Source organism: Petaurus breviceps, unplaced genomic scaffold (genome assembly GCF_028583685.1).
Source record: "Petaurus breviceps papuanus isolate PSGF00001 unplaced genomic scaffold, PetGlider_PUasm1.0 76, whole genome shotgun sequence".
NCBI classification, from domain to species: Eukaryota; Metazoa; Chordata; class Mammalia; order Diprotodontia; family Petauridae; genus Petaurus; species Petaurus breviceps.
The window spans coordinates 7707132-7722846 of record NW_027186473.1 but is presented as its reverse complement, the minus strand read 5'-3'; the positions used below and the strand labels follow the sequence as shown (position 1 = coordinate 7722846).

At 38.5% G+C, this 15715-nt stretch overlaps 1 protein-coding gene across 1 annotated transcript in view; it reads right to left on the bottom strand.

The window, feature by feature from the left end:
* Positions 1-696: 696 nt before the first annotated feature.
* The window catches only part of GABRB1 (gamma-aminobutyric acid type A receptor subunit beta1), a 458587-nt gene continuing 443568 nt past the window's right edge, over positions 697-15715 (bottom strand). Inside the window, exons 8-9 of the mRNA XM_069105179.1 lie at positions 11584-11828; positions 697-1501 (exon numbers count right to left, since the gene is read on the bottom strand). Coding sequence (XP_068961280.1) covers positions 1154-1501; positions 11584-11828 — 593 coding nt within the window. The 3' untranslated portion in view covers positions 697-1153. The remainder of the gene's footprint in view (positions 1502-11583; positions 11829-15715) is intronic.

Below are 15715 nucleotides of genomic sequence, written 5' to 3'. Positions count from 1 at the left end.
TCTCTCTCTCTCTCTCTCTCTCTCTCTCTCTCTCTCTCTGTCCCCTTTCCTTGGACCTCTCTTTGCTTTTAGATATGCCTTTCTTTGTGTTTGCCTCTTGATGGATCATCTGTTTTTCCAGTTGTATATGAGTTGGTGTCTTTTTCTGTGTCTCTGTATTTCTCTGTCTCTTTGTGTATCTCTATCTCTGTCTTTTTATGTTCCTCATCTGGAGCAGGAACTTTATATGATAGGAGAGCATCAAGGAAAGGATGATGTGAGGCAAGGGCTTTTCAGTTGAAATAGCCTTTTAGAAAAGTGGCACAATGTCACAAAATTTTCTAAGTCAGAAGAGGAAAAGATGTTCACAATAACAAACAAGCTTGGATCTAAAGTTAATTTACATTTTGTCTGACAGTCCTATCAATAAGTCCTTTCCAGAAGATCTGGCTTAAAGGTATAGCACATCATTTAAGCAGGGAATGGCAGGACCTTGATACAAACTCGGGACAAGCACAATTAAAGGCAAATTGCTAACATCTCTGTCTCCCTTTTACCCCCACCTCCTCTACCCCACAGATTAGGAAACCCTTCCTACTAGGTATAGAGTAGATTCTGGGAGGGGGGTGGGTTGGGAGAATCTTTCTCACTCTTTGGGATTCCTTGTTTTCCCTCTGTTGTGGGGTGGAGGGAACAGAGATTTCCTGAGAATCTGTAACTTGTCAATGGCTTGTTCTGAGACATTAGAATTTTTTTTTTTTGGCAGCATGATGTTACAGATCACCAGGAAGCAGTACAGGAAAAGAGCAAGGTTTTCTTTTCATTTTCATTTAAAAAAAAGAAAAAAATCAAATTGAGAGATATTAGAAAAGTTGCCCTAAATCTCTCTTTCTGTTGTTGTCATTTTTTTTGTAAACATGATGATAAATAGTGATTGTTTCAAAGATGCTCCCAAACAGCTAATAATCTGGACCGAAATGTACTAGGGGGGAAATACTGTTCTCATTTGAAGTAAACATGGTACAGTAATAAAACTGATATGTAGAAACTAAAACCAAGTGGATGGCTGAATACCTTACCTTAAAAATATAGCAGTGTAGCTGCTAGGGACCTGTGAGATTAGAAAAAACAATAGAGGAGGATAATGATCTAAATTATGTTATCATTACAGAATTTAGTGCACATAGTAAAGCCAATAGACAACATTAAAAAGGGAAAAAGTGACTGGAAAAAACATCCTTGACCACTTGTCTATAGAATTCACATCAGTCAAATCCGGGATCTTGACCTTAAGCTGTGATGCCCGTCTCCGGATCCGCCCCTTGTTGTGAATGGCATGCCGATCCAAAGCACTTCGGCCATAGGCCTCTCTGCTGGTGGGGGGCCTGCGGTACTGTATGCTCGCACTGTCGTAGGAATACATGGTGGCTTTGGGGTCACTAGCACTGGTGAGCACTTCTGAACCACTGGCTTCATTCCTTATTTCCAGGGTGCTAAGAAGAATGTTGCCATGAGCATCAACCTGGAAAAAGGGACCACAAGCTTTAGATATATTGAGCCACAAATTCATGAACAGGAAAATGCTTCATCCCTTTATTTTTCTTTGTTTTGCTTACCAGTTACTAACCCACATGTATACTGGTCTCAGAAATTGATGAGATACCACAGCATGCCTCACTGTTTTCTGAATTCCCACTCTGACCGGCCTCCTCTCTGAACTCTGGACATTCCCATGACCTGTACTCCCCGGTTTCCCATTTCATGGTGCTTTCCCCTCCCATTCCCCATTTCTGGAAGGTGCATCTAATTTATATGGTTTTTGTAGGGAGGTGGACGAGAGCACACTAATAAAGTCTGCTAGATTTTGAGAGGATAGATGTTACTCTGGTTGCTGAGTTACCCGAAAGAGTGGAGCTAACAAACACTTGGAAATAAATTTGGCATTCTAATAAGCTTGGAAATTTTTTCTCTGTACCCTTTTAAAAAATTCAATTTTATCTTATTTTCATCACTGAAATCTCTCCTTCCCACCTCCTTCTCCTCCACACTTGAGAAAGCAAGACAAATAAAATAGGTTACAAACATGTATAGTTAAGCAAAGTAAATTCCTGCATTAGTCCCATATATATGTGTGTATATATATATATACACACATATGCATCTATATAGGTACACATGCACACACAAATATATATATATATATAATACATGTACACACACACGTGTGTGTGTGTGTATGTCTGTGTGTATGCCTCAGTTTGTACTCTGAGTTCATTACTTCTCTACTGGAGGTAGATAGCACATTTTATCATGAATTCTCTGGAATTGCAGTTGGTTTACAAATCTTTCAAAGTTGTTTGTCTTTTCGATATTGTTACTGTTTAAATTACTCTCCTGATTCTGCTTACTTCACTTTGCATCAGTTCATATAAATCTTCCCAAGTTTTTCCAAAATGATCTCCTTCATCATTTCTTATAGCACAATAGTATTCCTTCACATTCATATACCATAGCTTGCTTAGTCATTCCCCAGTTATTGAACATTCCCTCAGTTTCCTTTTTTTTTTCTTACAATGACTAAAAGAGCTGTTATAAATATTTTTGCTCATATGGATCCTTTTTCTCTTTCTTTGATCTCTGGTAATGCTTTCACTAGGTCAAAGACTATATACACAGTTTAATAGCTTTTTGGATATAGTTCCATATTGTTTTCCAGAATGCTCAGCAACATTTTTACATGTCTGAGTCACTAAGTAGGGCTGGCCTGCTGAAATCATAGACAGGAGGCAAGTAAAACAGAGGGCAGAAGAAAAAGTACATAGGATAAAAGTAAAGGAGACAGTTATAAAGTCAGTCACTTACTTACCACACATTTATTAAGTACCTACTCTAAGTCATGAACTATGCCAAGCACTGGGTAAACAAAGAAAGGCAAAACATGGTCCTTGCCCTGAAAGAGCTTACATTATCATATGGGTTGCTTCTGAGGTAAAGAAGGTAGTTTCATCAAAAGCTGAGCAGAACAGCCTGTAAAGGAGGGAGGTGAAGCAGAGGAGAATTCATAACAAAAGTCATGATACATTGGATATTGTGATAGACTAAGTTACATATATATATATTTATATATATGTATTCCCTGTTTCTACTTAGCTAATACTTTGAAATTACATTTATTGTAGTAAATTTAAAATTAAATGCTATTCTCTAAACAGCTTCCTGACAGTGTTTTTATTTAAGATGCCTCTTCACAGAGGGCAAGTATTTGAAAGAGGTAATGGTTTAAAGTAGGAATTCTTAATCTGGAGTCTGGGAACTATTTTTTTCCTAATTTTTTTCTGCTCTGTTTTTCTATATATCTCTATCATCTATCTATGTCTATATAGAGATATATTTATAAGTGTATTGTGCATATATCTCTTCACTGATAATTATATTTCATTATAATTAGCTTGTGGTGTAATGCCATGTTATTTTGTTTTGTATACGTGAAAACATTATTCTGAGAAGGAGTCTTCTCAGGCTTCATTAGGGGTGCATGTCACAAAAACCCAAGAATCTCTGGCGTAAAGAAATGGATCTCTTTTATTTCCATTAGTATTGCTGATGGAACTGTCTACAGCTAAGTTCTTGGTCCTTCCTTTGAAGGATGTTTTGGGCCCTTTCATCACAATGTTCCTGATAGTCTGGAATTCCTTAAAGAGTTCTCTACTATTTGGGTGAGGACTTTGTAGCCATTCACAGAGAGAAATGCTAATTTTCAAAGGACAAATTTTCATATGCTGTCCTAAATTGTGCATAGATATAGATATATTGCTATATCCTCTTGATTAAATAAACAAATATCCCAGAGATCTACTTTTTGATAGACTCATTGTAGTCTGAAATGTGTCAAAATTCTCAGCAGGATTCCAAGTTTCCAATGATGCCTGAGGGTTTCACAGATCTATAGTCTTTATCACCTTGCAGGGTGAAACATTTCTCACACCTGGATTCAACATCTGCAGTACCTTATGGGCTTATTTTAAAAGCTTCAATGCAGCTGCTTCAACCATAAATCAAAACAAAGCACTCACTTCTGCAGCTTTGGTACAGCTGTCCATTGACATGAATGTTCAACAAAGGCTCACAGAAGGCCATGTGTGTAATAAATGAGCAATGCCATTTCATGCCCAGAGGCAAGACAAAAAACTCTGGGATGCTCACAGTTATGACTAGGGCACATAAGCCATTTATATTAAACTGTTTACAAGGTCTATAGAGCAATAGAGGGATCAGTCAACCTTTACATTGAAAGAAAAATAATCTAATATTTTTTCTGCTACATTTAATTCAACAAAGGGTAGCATTTTAAAAATACAATTCAGGATGCATTCTGTATGTAACTTCTTTAGGTAATATAACTGGGAAGATGAAGTGGTCAGCTTCCTTTGGTTATTAATACATTATCTGTATTTGATTTTGGGAAAAAGAAGAGGGAGAAGTAGAAGTCTTAGATAGCACACATGGGAATATTAATAAGTATTTTACAGTTTTGCAGAGCCAGCATGAGAAGTAAAAATATTGCTGCACTTGGAGGCAGAAAGACTTGGGTTCTATTCCACTTCACATATTTACTACCTGTGGGATCCTAGGGAACTCTGGGTCTCAGTTTTCTGATGTATAAAAATGGGGATAATAATAGCATTTATCTCAGAGAATGTTTATGAAGACGAAATGACACAATGTGTTAAGGTGTTTTGCAAATCTGAAAATACTACACAAATATAACCTATTATGCTTCTGTATCTTCCAAGAAAGAGCTCATTCATTACAGGTAGGGAAAGCATTATGCCCATTTTAGAGATGAGAAAACTAAGGCCTAGAAAGTTCATTTGACCATGGTCGCATGGCAGTGGATATCAGAGCCAGCCTCATACCCAGGTCTGTTTTCAAGTCCAGTATTCTTTGTACTATCTCTGATTGTGAAAAGGTTGGTGTTTTGGTGGAAAATGCTTATTTTCCTTTATAACTTATGTTTTATTTCTGTAAGCACCTGTAATCTGTCTCTCTGACATACTCTTCTCCTAAATGAACAATAATAACAACAACCCTGGAAAAATAAAGCCCTCATCATAAACTAGCATAGTTCAGCATAACACATTCCCTCATTGTCCATGCCTGAGAATATATTTCTCTCTCTGCATTTTAAGTTCATCACTTTTCTGGCAGGAGGTGGGCAGTATATTTTATCTTCTTTCTCCTAGACTGGTGATTTATCATGGCACTGATCCAAGTTCTGAAGTCTTTCAAAGTTGTTTTTCTCTATAATGTCATTATCATTGTATAAATCGTTCTCCTGGTTCTGATTACTTCAATCTGCATCATTCATAGAGGGCTCCCCAGTTTCTGCTGCTACTGTTTACTTTTGCAGAAATTATGGCATTATTCCATTACATTCATATATCATAATTTGCTTAGCCATTCTTCAATGGGAGGACACTCCCTGTCTTCCAAATTCTGGCTACTATGAAAAGGGCTGCTGTAAATATTTTTGTATGCATAGGTCCTTTTCCTCTTTCTTTAATCTCTTTGGGGCAGAGGTCTAGTAGTGGAATTGCTGGGTTAAAGGGTATGCACTGTTTAGTAACTTTTAGAGCACAGTGCCAAATGACTTTCCTGAATGGCTGGACCAATTCACAGCTCCATTAACAGTGCATCATTGTGCCTGTGAAGTTTTCCTACCTCTTTGTCCTTCTGCCCTACTTGAAAGGCCTGCAAGGAATCTGAAAACAAAAGATTTCAAATCCTATATACCATGAAATCCCTCCTAAAACAGAAGCCAAGTTTTGTTACAGTCTATTTTTTAAAACAGGTGATATAGTTAGGAACATTTTGTTTTGATGTATATTTAATATATGCTTTGAGATATCTTAAAAAATTACCCCTCAATGTTTAAAATTTTTATTTCATGGATTATTTCTGTGTGAACTTGGTCTGATCTTCCTGATATTCTTAAGTGCCCTTTTTAGCTCCTGATACAGTACATTTTGCTGTTGTTGCTGTTGTTGAATCAATTTTCAGTTGTGTCTGACTCTTTGTAACCCCATTTGGGGTTTTCTTGGCAAAGATGCTAGAGTAGTTTGCCATTTACTTCTGCAACTCATTTTACAGATGAGGAAACTGAGGCAAACAGGAGCCCAAGGTCATACAGCTAGTAACTGTTTGAAGGTAGATTATGTTACATAATATCATAGAATTCAATAGGGACATATATACATACATACATATACATACATTCTATATATATAGTCTTATACTTAGGTTTTTAAAAAAAAGCAACAGACACTTTATGTGTACTTGGTGGAGAGGGAGAGATTATACATCAGTTTGTCTGATGCATAATATGATTATACATTACATACGATTATACGATATATATATATATAATACGATTATACATCAGTTTGTCTGAAAAAGAGCCCAGAGTTTTAGTTGTGTGAAAGATTAATGTGAGTTCCCTGGGTAATGTTGGAAAAGGTGGTACAATCTTAGGAGGCATTAAGAGATTCATAGCTTCTAGGAATAAGGAAGCAATAGTTCAGTTGCATACTGCCTTATTCTGACCGTATCTGGAGTGCTGTGTTCAGTTCTGGAAGAATATTGATAATCGAGAGACTTTCCAGAGGAGGGAAACCAGTATGGTGAAGGGCTATGAGCTGATGTTACATGCAGATTAGTTCAATAAACAGGTATGTTTAGCCCCAGGGAGAGAAGACTCAGAGTGGTCATGAACACTGTGGCCAAGGTATTTGAAGATCTGGCATGTGAAAAGGTAACAGATTTTTTTTTTTCCTATTTAGCCATAGATTGAAACAGGAGGACTGGATGGAAGAAGTAAAGCATCAGATTTAGGGTTAACATTAGGAAAACCACATCTTCACAGTCACAAAACTGCCTAAAAGGTATAGGTAAGATTTCAATGTCTTTACTATTCCCCCCCAAAATGATTATTAGATTTAAATGCAGCTTTAATGGTTTTGTTCTAATAAGTGTTGAGATTATATAATATTCATCAACAGATCAAACCACAGAAATAACTTGTTAATGATCTGATTATTGGCAGTAAGCATGGCACAAAACAGTGATACATGCTTAACAAAGCTCTTGAATGGTCTGCTATAGAGAGCGAAGTTGTTTCCAATAGATCATGAGGTTTTCTAGTGGTCTCTTTCTATGGCTGGCATTAGGGTGACTATCAGTCTCTAGTATACTGAACATTCTCTTAAATTTCAGGAGCAATTGTTGTATGGGTGGAAGAGGTACCTTATAACTCTTTTGGAAATTGTTCCTCTTCTTTCGTGAGTCTTGCCTCGCCAGGACCAGACCATTTCCATTGTCCTGGGAGGCAATGGTACTTTTTAGAGTAAGTATGTTGCCTCATATGTATTTGCAAGCATAAAAGAGGCTCTTTAAATAACACTAGGGTAGAGGACTTCCTAGCTGAATAAATCACATGTTAAGGTTACCCTGACATTTTAAAAGTAGGTAGCAGGAGAAATAAGCATTTAAGATACATTAAATAGTTCACAATGATTCCTGTCACTCTCCGTCTACTAATTAAGAAGTGAAAAAAGTGGTAGTGGAAAGAAAATGGATTTAGTAAAACCTGAAGATTGTCAGGGTAAGTAGAATAGAGTTGGGCTGGAGCCAGTGATTCATATCGTATGTGTGCAGGCAGATGTGATGGGTCACATGGATGTGTCTGGGTAGGTCTGTTTAGTTGGGATGCTTAAGCTCCTATCCAAGGGATATGGCTCAAAAACTATTAGAACCCAGCTGAATGGTGCCAAGAACTCTATAATAATCAAGAAATTGGGAGAGGGATGCTAAGTCCTGTTTAAAACCAGGGCAGTCATAAACTGTTACTGTGGTTATTTGAGTAAGTGATACAGTATTGGGAGAGCCAACATAATAGTTTATTTTCATAGTTGGATCTCTGACTGAGTTCATTGATTTAAGAGTACATCAAAGGTTTTATAGGATTCCTTGTAAAAATCCAGAACGTTATTATTAAAGGGTTGGTTATAGAACACCTAGAAAAAAGAGGTAGTGATGACCAAGAGCCAGTAAGGCTTCATAACTCCTGGCAGACTGATCTCCTTTCATGTTCTGATAGGGTTATTCAACTTGCAGGTATCTAGGTTTTACCTAGGTTTTAGTAAAGCATTTGACAAAGTCTCTCACTATTTTTGTAGAAAAGATGGAGACATGTGAGGTGGAAGATAGTATAGTTAGGTGGATCTGGAACTGGATGGATGGTCAGACCCAAAGGATAGGCATTGATGGCTTGATGTTACCTTAGATAGTTCATGGTGTAGGTCCCTAGGTATCTGTTGTTCAATATTCTTGTTAATAACCTGGATAAAGGCATGTATGGGAAAGGGAAAAGGAAAGGGAAAGGGAAGAGGGTTGGCATTTATTAAGCTCCTGTTATGTGTGAGGCTCTATGATAGGCACTTTAAAACATTATCTCTTTTAATCCTCACAATAACCCTGGGAGGTGGGTGCTATTATTATCTCCATTTACAATTGAGGAAACTGAGGCAGACAGTGGTTAAAGGACTTGTCCAGAGTCACACAGCTAGTAAGTATCTGAGGCCAAATTTGAACTCAAGTCTTTCTGATTCTAGGCCAAACACTCCATCCATACTTTAGTGCCTCTTAGATAGACAACATTTCTGCAGTAGGGAGTTTTGTGCCAGGGTAGGTAGGTGGCGCCATAGTGCATAGAGCACCTGGCCTGGAATCAGGAAGACTCATCTCCTGATTTCAAATTTGACCTCAGACATTACCTAGCTGTGTGACCCTGGGCAAGTCACTTAATCCTGTTTGCCTCAGTTTCCTCATCTGTAAAGTGAGCTGGAGAAGGAATGGCAGACTACTGTAGTATCTTTGCTGAGAAAACCCCAAATGGGGCCATGAAGAGTTGGACATGACTGAAAACAACTCAATAACATTTTAAGAAGGAAACTGTGTGAAACAAGCTGGTGGGGACAACTAGGTTGGTAAAGAGACTTGAGTCCCTGTCATATGAAGATCGTCAGAAGGAACCAGGCACGTTTAGTCTAGAGAAGGTAATATTTAGGTTGGGCGTAATTGTTATCTTCAAGTGAAACAGGGGCAGTTAAATGGTCCAGTGGATGGAGTGGTGGGCCTGGAAGCAGGGAGATCTGAGTTCACCTCTGACACTTACTAGCTGTTTGGCCCTGGACAAATCACTTACCCTCTGTTTGCCTCAGTTTCTCCAACTGTAAAATGAAGATAATAATAGCACCTACATCACAGAGTTGTTGCGTGAGGATCAAATGAGTTAATATTTGTAAAGCTCTTGGCGCACAGTAGGAGCTATATCATCACTAACTATTATTAGCTATTAAATATTTGAAGGGCTGTCATGTAGCAGAAGGATTAGACACAACTAGAATAAATTTACACGCCTCTTCCTCTTCTCTCCTGAGCTTCCTAAATCACTTGGCCAGATGCCTGGTGGATATTTCTACCTGATGTTCCAAAGGCATTTTAAACTTAACACATTCAAAACAGAACTCATCTTTATTCCACCTCTCCTTATCACTTTCCTATTTCTGTTGAGGACACTATCATCCTTCCCATCACCTTGGAGTTATCTCTAACTAGTTACACTTCCTTGCCCTCTCATTAAGACCACCACTTGCCAAAACATGTTTATTCTATCTGGGCAACATTTTCCAATCTGTTACCTTCTCTCCATTCAGGTGGCCATCACCCCAGTTTAGGCCCTTATCACCTCTCATGCAGCTTATTCTAATAGCCTCCTAATTGGTCCCCCTGCCTCTATTCCTTACCCCTTTTAAATTCATCACATCAACACAGCTGCCAAAATGGTATTTATAAAATACAGGTCAGGCCAAGTCATTCACTTGCTTAGAAAGTTCTTGTGGCTCTCTATTGCCTCTAAGATTAATCAAATAGACAAACAAACAACCCTCCCAACCCCTACCAACTTTCTCTGTTTGACATTTAAAGTCTTTTATGATCTGGCTCCAATCTATCTTTCCAGATTTATTTCACACTACTCCCTGTCATGCACTCTTAGGCTTAGCCAAAATGGTCTATGTGATGTTCCTCATGTATAATATCTCATCTCCCACCTCTGTGCCTTTGTATACCTGATACACACTCCTTCCTCATCTCAACTTCTTGGAATCACTAGCTCTGTTCTACCTAGCTTGAGGGCTGTGTCCTGATGAAGGCCTTTCCTGATCTTCCCAGCTATTAGTGGCTCCTCTCAGATCAAAAGTACCTGGTATTTACTTCATATATATTTAGTATTTACTTATCTTTGCACATTCCATTTCACCCGCTCCCCTTCTCCTTATTAGATTGCAAACTTCTAAGAGTCATGGACTGATTTATTTTTGTATACCCAGTGCTTGGCACCTAGACGGCTTTTAATGAATGTGTGTCAGATTAGGCGTGATGAAAGTGAAAAGAAAAACCATTAATAAACTTCCTCGTGGACATATTGATAAAAAGAATATGGTCTATGTACCAAGTTTTCTTCAGTGTACAAAATATTTTCATCTGATCCAGTGGAAAAGACATGTCCCTTGCCTGGTCACCTCTTTGTTTCTTGATACTTTGCTTAGAATATAGGCCAATAGAGTGGACTGTGTTCAAGTCACTGATTTGGTAGACCACTAAATAGTATGAAAATACCTTTCTAAATAGTATGAAATAGTATGAAAATACCTTGTGATTCAGTCTACCACCTTGAAATAAAATTTAAGTTAGTAGCATTTTTCAAATAAGCATTTCTTCTGTAATTTTAATAGAGTTCAAAGAAACGTGGTACATAAGTCAAACCCACAGAGGCTAAAATAGATAAATGTCTTAGAAGAACAAACAGGTCAGTCATTATCCTCATTGAGGTTCACAGCTCATTAAGAACTGCTAGTAAAAAGTAACAATATTCTGAATTTGTAGAACATCACTCTTTCTAAGAATTCAAAGTGGTTCTCCGTCTATTGTCTCATTCATTAGAACAGCTTTAGTCCTACTAGTCTTATTTTATAGATGAAGGTATTGGTTTCCTGACTTCTTCTGTACAGAATCTACACTATGCTTATGAAACTACCAACTTAAATCAGGGTATTTCCACCCCAGGTTCAAAGAGTATCCTTTTTTTTTTTTTTTTTGTTTTCTGGAGGGCAGTTGGGGTTAAGTGACTTGCCCAAGGTCACACGGTTAGTTTGTGTGTTAAGTGTCTGAGGTCAGATTTGAATTCAGGTCCTTCTGACTCCAGGGCTGGTGCTCTATTCACTAAGTCACCTAGGCGCCCCAAAAGAATATCTTTTGAGAAACGTAAAGCATTGCTTACCTTTATGATGGGGGGAATCCAATTTGGACATGCTAGTCCTAGAGAACCACATTGCTGAACACATTTTCAGATTCATCAAACAATTCCTTAATAGACTACGAGATTCTATTGAAAATTAAACTACATGCAATCATGGGTTATTCTTGAGCATGTTTTCCTCATATGAAAATGAGGCAATGTCCAGTTTTTGATGCTTAATACACTACCTGGACTTTATTCATCTCCAGTTTGTTCTTCTCATTTGCCCCCTGGTCTGTTTTCCCAGCTCCCTTCTTCTGAGGGCCTCTACCAAAGAATATGTAATTTACAAAGGCATATTCAAGCAGCGCCAGGAACACGAACACAAAGCATCCCATCAGGTAAATATCAATTGCTTTGACATAGGGGATCTTTGGCAGGGTCTCCCTGAGGTGAGTGCTGATGGTAGTCATGGTCAGCACGGTGGTGATTCCTGCAAAACAAAGAGGCCAGCTTTGAGAAAAAGTTATTTTGGGTGGAGAGGGTTGACCATTCCATCCTATGGCTATTTTCCTGGAATAATGGCTTTAGTACAACCAACCATTTGGTAAAGTAGGGAAGACTTTTCTTATGACCAGGTTGTAGCCGGCAGAGAGACCTCCTTCAGGATGCCTAAAAGTATTCATTGATATTTGTGGTATGCTGATAAGATATTCACTACTGAGCAAGGCACAATGAAAATCAAATCACAGATCAAAACACTATTTGATGCATGAGACAATAGGTGATGGATTCTTTTGGACTTCATTCATATTTCCTGTCTTCTTTCTTTACAATTCTCTGGTCTCCTCTCCATTCATTCTTCCCTTCTTTCAGGTCCATAAGTTCTATTGTTTGTCTTTACTTTTCATTACAGGGTGATGCCTTGACTTGTGCATGGATTGGATTTAAATGAAGCACAGTTTCACAATATCATCTTCAAAGTCCAGTGCAAGACAAAAGTCAAGACTTTACCATACTGCCAAAGGAGGGTCCATGTCATACACAAAAAGATCAGGAATCTCTCTTCTAAGGACAATAATATAATTAGCCATAGGCTAATAGAGCAGCTTGTTTCAACAAATTCAGCAATAGATAGTAATATAACACCATTGCAATTATTTTGGAGAAAATTCAATAATTTGAACAAAGCTGTTGGTTTTAGAATTATTTTCTGAATATGTAATATTTTGTCTGTGGCATTTTCCAGACTCATCTCTGACCATTTCCCTGTAGAGCTTAACACAGAGATACATAAATACCTTCTGTAATGGAAATGCAAATTTAAAGATCTTCCCTGCCCTTAGGCCCTTTGGTAGGCTTAAGAGACTCTGAGAACCTTCCTTGATTTGAAAATATACTCTGCCTCCTAATAGGCTGAATGTGGTCACATGGAGCAGGAGGCTTGGTTTTCAGGAATGCCCACACCTTGATGCTGTGTGATTGGGCAGTGGGTCAAGAGGGTGGTTACATTCTCTGACCCAGGAGAAGGCTATATAATCCCTGATGTGAGGCTTTGCTTTGGGGCTCACTTTGAGAAGTGTTCTGTGATTTGATCAAATGAGACTCTGGGAAGCCATTGTTGAGAGCCCCCGGCTTTGAAAAACCGAGATGTTGATGGTTACTGTGATTTGGTATGGATGTAATGGTTGGATAGTTTGGAAACCTGTCTGCTTGATCTGTTTCTCTGACTTGATAATTCTGTCTGTATACTCTGAAGTTTGGGGTGCTGACCTTTTTCCCCTGAACTAGGTAAATGATATATGTTCGACTGATTAAAGTAAGCTTGTTAACCCATTTTGAGTTGCTTTCTTTTATCAAAGCAGATCCAAGAACCTGTGTTGGCAGCCACCCTGGGGATGCTGGGGTGCTTGCTGCTACACCTTCTGAAAGAACTGAGTTTGAGGTGAGGTATTTTAGGATTGTAAACCTCTTACATGTCAGGGACTAGGCCTGGTTAACTTATCTTGTTAAATATGGTCCTAGTTTAAATCATACATGGTTCATGTGGATACAGATTGGATATTTTGTGATAATGATCAGGAGAATCAAGAAGTGAAGGTGGAGAGGGAGTTGGACCTTTAGACTGATTAGATTGTGATAGCTTGTCACAAGGTATCACAAAGGTTATATGTAAGAGAAAGAAAATTAAAGATATATCTAAAAAGAGTAGAGGTAGAAAAGTGGGAAAGAGGAAAAATCTTCACAGAGGAAATCATAAGTAAAGGCAGGAGGCTAGAAAACTTAAATACAAGGGAAGGTTGGTTTTAAAAGAATACAAGAAGACAGTAATGTGAATTAGGAAAGAAAAAGATTGTTTTGGCCTTCTCTTTCCTGGAGGCAAGGAGATAACTATGATTTGGTCAATATAAACTTATTACAGCAGAAAAAAAAAGGAAAAAAAAAAAGGAAAATGATGAGATGAGAAATGGTTTTGAGTATGATGGAATGATAAATGCATACAAAGTATTTTCATACTTGGTGACCTTGTTTCTTTGAAAAGAATAGCTGAGTTGAGGCAGAGCCAAGATACCAGAGTAGGATCAGGAAATTCCATGAGATTCCCCCCTCCCCACCTCTAATACCTGTAAAATATGACTCTCAACAGATTTTAGAGCTACAGAACCCCCAAGAGACAGAGAGAAACAAATCTCCTGCTGAAGGCAGCCTGGCAGGTCGACAGGAAGGGTCTATCACACCAACCTGGGAGCCCAGCACAGTCCCATGTGACCTGCTCAGTTCTGGCCCCAGGGTGGCCCTGATCAGCAGCAGTTGGAGCAGACTTCAGGAGAGTGAATCACCAGCAGTCGTGGTGGTTTCCAGACTTCTCAACCCATAAATGCCAAAGAGAAAGTAAAAGGTCAGTAGGAAGGGAACTCTGTTGGAACAGGGGGATGGAAGAGCCTGGCCCCTGCCCCTAGGGCAAGAAGTGGAGAAGGTGTGCTGGCTTCAGCTGCTGCCACGTGGCTGCCTCCAGAGCTCCTGGCCTGCAGATAATAGGGGGACCAAGCTAACATTCAGAAGGTAATCACTCTTGCTTTAAACTGCTTGGATCTGTGTTGCTTTCTTGGGTGGTGGTCCTGGGATGAGAAACACCAATGTGCCAGTGTGGTGTCTGTAGAGAGGGCACCCTCCTCATACCTCTGACAACATTTGAGAAAACCCCAGCTATTTGGGACAAAGCTCTCCACTCTGGAAGCAGAATTCTACCATGGCAAAAAGCTCAAAAGTCAAATAATTGGCTGGCAAGATGAGCAAGCAGAGGAATCACAATCAGACCGTAGAATCCTTTTTTGGGGACAAGAAGGATCAAACCATGGAATGTGAGGAAGACAATGAAATCAGAACTCCTGCATCAAAAGCTTCCAAGAAAAATATGAACTGATTATAGGCCATGGAGAAGCTCAAGAAGGATTGTGAAAATCAAGTAAGAGAAGTGGAGGAAAAATTGGGAAGAGAAATGAGAGTGATGCAAGAAATCATGAAAAGTGAGTTAACAGCTTGCTAAAGGAGACCCCAAAAATACTGAAGAAAATAACACCTGAAAAAATAGACTAACTCAAATGGCAAAAGAGGCCCAAAAAGCCAAATGAAGAGAAGAATGCCTTAATAAGCCAAATTGCCCAGATGGAAAAATAATTTCAAAAACTCACTGAAGAGAATAATTCCTTCAAAATTAGATTGGAGCAATTGGCAGCTAATGACTTTATGAGAACTCAAGATACTATAAAACAGATCCAAACAAATGAAAAAATAGAAGGCATTGTGAAATATCTCATTGGGAAAACCACTGACCTGGAAAATAGATCCAGGAGAGATAATTTAAAAATTATTGGACTACCTGAAAGCCATGATCAAAAAAAGAACCTAGAAATCATCCTTCAAGAAATTATCAAGGAAAATTGCCCCAATATTCTGGAACCAGAGGGAAAAATAGAAATTGAAAAAATTCACTGATTGCCTGTTGAAAAAGATCCCCAAAAGAAAACTGCTAGGAATATCATAGCCAAATTCCAGCTCAAGGAGAAAATATTACAAGTAGCCAGGAAGAAACAATTTGAGTATTGTGGAAACATAATCAGGATAACACAGGATCTGGCAGTTTCTACATTAAGGGACTGAAGGGCTTGAAATAGGATATTCCAGAGGTCAAAGGAGCTAGGATTAAAACCAAGAATCACCTACCCAGAAAAACTGAGTATAATGCTTTAGGGGAAAATATGGTCATTCAATGAAATAGAGGACTTTCAAGCATTCTTGATGAAAAAACCAGAGCTGAACAGAAAATTTGACTTTCAAATACAAGAAGCAAGAGAAGCATGAGAAGGTAAACAGGAAAAA